The following is a 6,583-nucleotide window of genomic DNA, read 5'->3' on the forward strand; positions in this document are numbered from 1 at the left end:
CACGAAAAGAAAACGGGGCACCGGCCTCTACCAGACAGGTACAACCTAACTGGTCTTTCTGTTCTCCTAAAATGACTGCAATCTTCAAATAATAATAATAAAAAAAAAACCAAAAACACAACTCCAAAGAGATGTCTAAAGAGAAGAATGGGACCATTTTGCTTCCATATGGTTTACCAAATACGTAAAACAAAGCTGGTTGTATGAAAACTGGAAACTAGAAACATGGTTAGCTATGTTCTTGAAAATATTTTCAAGAAAAGACTTTCAATAGCTCCGGTCAATATCAATTCTACCAGGCATGGTGGTGCACACCTGTAATCCCAGCACTCAGAAGGCTGGGCAGGAGGAACACTGTGAGTTCGAGACCTGCTTGAGCTAAAAAGTGAACTCCAGGCCAGCCTGAACTGCACAGTGAGACCCTGTCTCCAAAAGAAAAAAATACATACTTCTGCAATAAAAAGCTACCACTAAACAAACACATGCTAGCTGCTTTAATTAATAGTTAACCCTCACAATAATGAATAGGAAGCTATTATATCCATTTTCAGTAGAGGAAACTGAGGCTCAGGAGATTAAACTTTCCAAAGCAACAAAATTGGCAAGTGGACAAGCTGGACAGCAGACCAAGAGCTGACATCAGAAACCCTCTTTCCACCATATTTTTTCGTACTGGGGGTCAAACTCAGGACCCCGCACTTGCCAGGTAAGTGCTTATGCCACTAAGCGATCTCCCCGAGCCCACAAGGCTTCTTTTTCTCCTCCTTCCCAGCATACAACGCAGTGCCCTTACTACAGGCAGAGCAGATGTTGGGATTACTTCAACTCCACACAGCTGGGCCACCCGAGACAGTTAAAAGAAATGATGAGGACAGTGTATCAGTCACCAAGCATGCGGGCACACCCTTACTGTAGTTCAAGCAGGCATCCCTATAAACACTACTTTGCAGGTTAAGACAGCTTTTAAAAACAGTTCAGAAAAGTAGGGGCAAACCTCCTAGTTCTTCCTCCGAACAAGAATATTCACTAACCATAGGGCCTTTTCATACTGATGTAGCTCACAGTCACCTAGAGCCTTCCACAGCGTTCAGACAGGACGTTAATGCCCCACTTATCTAGAAATTGGAGCCTGGAGCAGAGACAGAAAACGTGCTCCCCTGGAGAAGGTCCTGTCTATACATTCCCAAGACAGGCCTTCACTAGCGTCACACAGCCCAGCCCCGGCGGTCACCTCAGCCTCCTCGTGGTGCTCAATGAGTGCTTTTGGAGGAAGGTTGTACAAGTTGCAAAGCCTGGACTTCACCATGATGGGAACGTGGCCAAGAAACTGCTTAATGATTCCTTTTGAAATTCCATTCACTGACCAGCTGATATCAACCTACGTGAAATAGGAGAAAAAAATAAATACCTGAATCTGTGAAGACAAAGGAAAGCTCTCAGTGAGAAAAAGAGAAAATTATAATTAAATCTCATGTTGCAGATTCAGAAGACAACAGCACTGAGAAAGCAAAAGTCCGGCATAAAACTTCTTTGGCAGAAACATGCGAAGAGCCACACGATGCCACTAATACTCACCGTCAGCCTCCCCCGGTAGGTACTCTTCCGGCCTCGGCATTCGGCCGGATAAACACTGAGCTCTTTGCAGATGGTCCCTTTGGGAACGGTGGGGGGACTGATGACAGCATCCACAATGGTAAGAGAGATCCGCTCATCTTGGAAAGCAAACTCAAAGGAGGGAATAGCCTGAAACACAATTCATACTATTAAATAAATGGCTTCCATTTTTCAAGGCATGTTTTCTCTAAGAAATTTGTTGCAAATCCCTTATGTTTAGCAAGCAACACAATGATACCAATAATGCCAAAGGACACTCCTTAAAAGGACAGTAAAGTGTATGCGCAGTCCACCCACAACCTTGCTAATCGCTAGGTTTGTTTTAGGCACCTGGCACAGCACAGAAACAGGCAGAAGGCGAAAGGGAAAGGGGCTTTATTTTCCTTGAGGACATGGAGATAATGGGGGGAGGGAATGAGGAATTCTCTTGATTGGAACAAAGGGAGGCCGAGGTTTTTATGGCCTTTTCCAGGGGTGGAGGTTGGGGGGGGGGGGTTTAGATACACCTGAGGAGCTGACTGGGGCCTTCCCTGAGGTGGGAAGGGTGAAAGGAAACTGCACCCTGGGCTGAGCTGGAGAAGAAGGGAGGTGGTCTCTGGGAAGATGGGCTGTTGTGTTAAGGGCTTCAGCCATATTAGATGACCACCATGATGATTCAACAATCCATACTAGGGCCAGAACCTATCACTAATTACTTAAAAACTATGACACATTAAGTAAGGAGTTTTCTGATGGTGCATATGTATCTGACTCTATACGAGGTGCTAGGGGTTCACTATAAAGATACCCTTCCTCTGAACCAAATGCCTGCCTTCTCCTATCTGGGTCTCCTCTGTGCACAGAAGAGTGGAGGGCAATGCTGCTGACAGGCCAAGGTTGGGGACACATCCTGTCCTTCTGACTTGGGGACACACACTTGCAATACCGTTCTTTAGGGTGACACTTTCACATTTCATTGCATGCTGGCCTCTTACCGCGGTCAGAGCTATGCAAAGGGAAAGGTGGGGGCCAAGGGGAGTCTTCCCTTTCACAGCCGCTACTATTCTGCACCACCCCCTGGAAGCAGCTGTGTTAGTCTGAGGAAGCCTCCAGAGATTGCCTACATACTAACTACGAACAGCTGTGGATAAGAGACTAAGTCTGGCATCAAAAATGAAACCCACCTTTTTTTTTTTTTTTTTGCTTAAGACGTTTTCATACAGTAAAATGTTAATATATAACTGGTTTATTCTTAAATGAATTTTAAAACTTTTAAAATTTCTCCATTTTAATCTTAATAGACAAACACTGATACATAGATGCTCTTTAGAGGTCCCCCAAGAATTTTAAACAAGCAGTCCTCAGACAAAAAGAAACGGAGGAACTGTCAATCTGCACATTACTACTAACTCTATGCACCTCTCTTTCTTTGTTTCTCTCTCTCTCGTGGAACCAGGGATTGAACTCAGACCCTTGCACTTGCCAGGGAAGCGCTTATTCTACTGAGCCATCTCCCCGCCCACCCTTTTCTTGCACGTACCTCTTATTTAAGCAAGTCTTCCCTAATTATCTTTTTTTTTTTTTTTTCGGAACCAGGGATTGAACTCAGGCCCTTGCACTTGCCAGGGAAGCGCTTTTTCCACTGAGCCATCTCCCCAGCCCCTTTCCTTAATTATCTTAATCCTTGACTCATTATTTCAATAAAGCTAAGCATGGATTCATTTTTTTTTTCCCCCCGGTACCGGGGATTGAACTCGGGACCCTGCGCTTGCCAGGCAATGGATTCACTTTTAATTAGATAGCAATTTTTCTCACAGGCATCTTTTCTCCCTCAAAATGGTTAGAAAACCGTTAATCTCCAAAGAGTCTTAATGGCTCCCATAGTATTTCCAAGTATCAGACTGGTAACAAAAGGTTTCCACATTGTCTCTATTCCTGCCTCTCACGCCACAATTCTTACCCAACACCACCACGGGGTGGTGGCCCCTTCGTATGTGGCTCTGTCTGCTGCTGCTGCTGCTGCTGATTCCCTGGAAGGAATGTCATCTCTTCTTCCCTCGAACTCATCCAGCGCGGTCTTTTCTGAAACACCCGGGTTACCTGCCCCTCTACAGTCTCCCTTGGAACCTACCCCACAGCCACCTCTAGGCAGAGCCAATCTCAAAAGCACTGGCACTGAGTTTCAGGTCTCCGTCCCCCTTGCCCTCCAAACACAAAGGGGGGCTCTCAGGAACCCTCTCACGGGCACTGCTTCTTACCCGCAAAATCCAACGCCTGGGGACCCTGGAGAGCACCCACTATCCTCACCTGAACTCTGCTACATTATCTACAGCGATCATTAGTGCCTCACGCGTGTCTTCCTCTACGCCAGCCTACTAATTTCTCTCCTTACTACTCTAAGAAAGGGCAATGAAAGCACGATCTTGCACCTTCCAATCTGTCCACGGGTCAGCTCAGAACCTTCCGAGTGGTTTGGAGAAGACTGGACTTCAAGTGACACAAAGGCTGTGCAACGCGAGTGTCTGCGGAGCACGGCCCCGATGGACCACTTCTGCTCGCTCTCCCAGCGCCCCGAAACGGTCCTACGACAAACCCCGGCTCACGATCACATACACAGCAAGTCCTGAAATCAAATCCAGCTCTCCTGGTCGACTCGGCCGCAAGCCGGAGGAGACCTACGCCCGCGTCTGTTCTGCACTTGCTGTCTTCCTCCCTCGTACCCAGAGCCGAGCTCCAGCGCCGGGCCCCAGCAGCTGGGGGTACCCTGCGGCTCCCCCACCTTCTCCCCCACACGCCTGCCCCACGCGGCCCGGTCCCCGCCCCCCCGCGGAGCTGCACCCACACGCCCCTTCCCAGCTTCTCTCTCCCATCCACCCCTGCGGATTCCTCGCCTAAGCCGGCGGGGGGGACAACCCAGCGCAGCAGGGGCCGGGCGACGCCGCGATCACCTGCACCGCCTGGCTGAGCCCCTCGCACACGGCGTAGTTGAAGGAGTCCACGTGCGCCCGCGTCAGCTCCTGCAACGCCTCCTTCTGCCGCTCCCGCGGGATTCTGTACGACGGGTCGGTCAGATGCTTTAGGCTAGGTCCGCTGGGCAGGTTCCGCCACCGGCCGCTGGGCTCCATGAGGCGGCCGCACCTGGGTCTCCCGCAGCGGATCCACGCTAGAGAGAAATGGGCGGGGCCGCGGGGCCTTCTGGGAAATGTCTCTGGAGTTCCGCCCGACCTTAGTCCTCCGCTTTTATGGGGTCGGCTTGGAACCAAAGCTATAGCACGAACGGGCCGGTTAAAGCCGTGCAGAGCTAGAGCAGAGGGAACCGGACCCTGCTTCTCGGTTCCATCCCCCACCCACATTCCTCCTCCGAGGGAAAGTTAGGGAGGGACGTCCACATGCATTTAGGCTAAAACCTAGGGAGCCTGTGAAGTATTTATCTTCCCAGAATGTCGATCAAACAGAGTGCTTGCTGCTATTTTTCGACTCTAGCGTGTGTATTTAACAACAGTATTGTAGCACTGACACATTACCCCAACACATATGTGCTGGTAAGTTTTGACTTGCTTGTATACTTGTGTGTACATTTCTGTGTATACAACCATGAAATCATCACCAAAATTAATACAGTGAGCGAATCCACCACTCCCCAAAGTGTCTTCTTGCCCCCTTGGGAATTCCTCCTTACATCAACTTATCTTTTCCTACTTGAGCTGATAATTTTCATTCCTATGTCCCTTTCTTTCTTGCTTTCTTGCTTTCTTTGTTCCCTTTTCTTTTCTTTCTTTCTTTCTTTCTTTCTTTTCTTTTCTTTCTTTTTTTTTCTTTGAGACGGGGTCTGTCTGTATAATTTAGGGTAGCCTTGAACTCACCATGTAGCCCAGGCTGGCCTAGAACTCGTGGTGATCCCTCTACTTCTCTCAACCTCCTGAGTGCTGGGATTACAGTCGAGTGTGATAGTTGTATACCCTTGAAGATGTTTTTGAAGCAAATTTGTGTGTGTGTGTGTGTGTGTGTGTGCATGCGGGTCTCACTACGCAGCTCGGATTCCAGTGATCCTACTGTTTTAAGCCTCCCCAGCACTTGCACACAAGCACAGCCGGTCTCAGTCACTGGCTCAGCACACCCCGGAGCAGGGCCAGTGTGGCATGTGGTGCCAGGGATTGAACCCCAGCCTCTGTGCTTGCCTAAGCAGGCAGTTAGTCCACTTAGCTATCTCACTGGCCCTTGAAGTAAAAACTTTTAATTAAGTACAGTTTACTTGTTGTTATTGTTGCTAATGCTTTTGGTATTACATCTAAGAAATCAGTGTCTAATCAAGGTCATGAAGATTTGCACATGTGCTTTCTTCTAAGCGTTGTAGCTTCAATTTTTATGCTTATGTCTTTGATCCATTTTGAATTAATTTTTTTCTGCAATATGAAAATTGATTTGTTTTGTTATTAATTTTATTGAGAAACAAATAGCAATGAGACAGTTTCAAAACCGATTAATAGGACAGTTTCACTAATTAATACATTGCATATTGTTGTCTTTGTAGTGGTTATTCATAGTACAAGATGCAGACATGATATCCTGTCCAAACACTATTAGTACAAATCTTTCTATTTATTTATTTATTTATTTATTTATTTATTTATTTGTGTGTGTGTGTGGCCAGCTCAGCCCACCAGGGGGCGGGGCTGGCTGGCATGTGGTGCTGGGGAATTGAACCGCAGTCCCTGTGCTTTGTTAAGCTTGTTCTAAGTAGGTGCAAAATGGAATAATGTTTTTTTTTTTTTTTGTTCCTCGAATGCCTTCAGGGCACTTTTGGCCAGCGGGAGAGTTGTGAGGTTCGAACTCCATCAACCAGAGGCTGACAGTACAAATCTTTCTTCTCATTGAATTAAGAGAAATATTTTTTTTTTCTTTTGGCGGAACCAGGGATTGAACTCAGGCCCTTGCACTTGCAAAGCAAGTGCTTATTCTAGTAAGCTATCTCCCCAGCCCTGAAAAATTA

The 6,583-nt window shown here is 47.3% G+C and overlaps 1 protein-coding gene across 1 annotated transcript in view; it reads right to left on the bottom strand.

The window, feature by feature from the left end:
• Polr1b (RNA polymerase I subunit B) overlaps positions 1 to 4,765 on the bottom strand; it is a 36,965-nt gene extending 32,200 nt beyond the window's left edge. The window contains exons 1-3 of the mRNA XM_023717362.1: positions 4,542 to 4,765; positions 1,576 to 1,743; positions 1,232 to 1,378 (exon numbers count right to left, since the gene is read on the bottom strand). Coding sequence (XP_023573130.1) covers positions 1,232 to 1,378; positions 1,576 to 1,743; positions 4,542 to 4,718 — 492 coding nt within the window. The 5' untranslated portion in view covers positions 4,719 to 4,765. The remainder of the gene's footprint in view (positions 1 to 1,231; positions 1,379 to 1,575; positions 1,744 to 4,541) is intronic.
• Positions 4,766 to 6,583: the final 1,818 nt, after the last annotated feature.

The sequence above is a fragment of the Octodon degus genome, unplaced genomic scaffold (genome assembly GCF_000260255.1).
Source record: "Octodon degus isolate 3935 unplaced genomic scaffold, OctDeg1.0 scaffold00052, whole genome shotgun sequence".
Lineage (NCBI taxonomy): Eukaryota > Metazoa > Chordata > Mammalia > Rodentia > Octodontidae > Octodon > Octodon degus.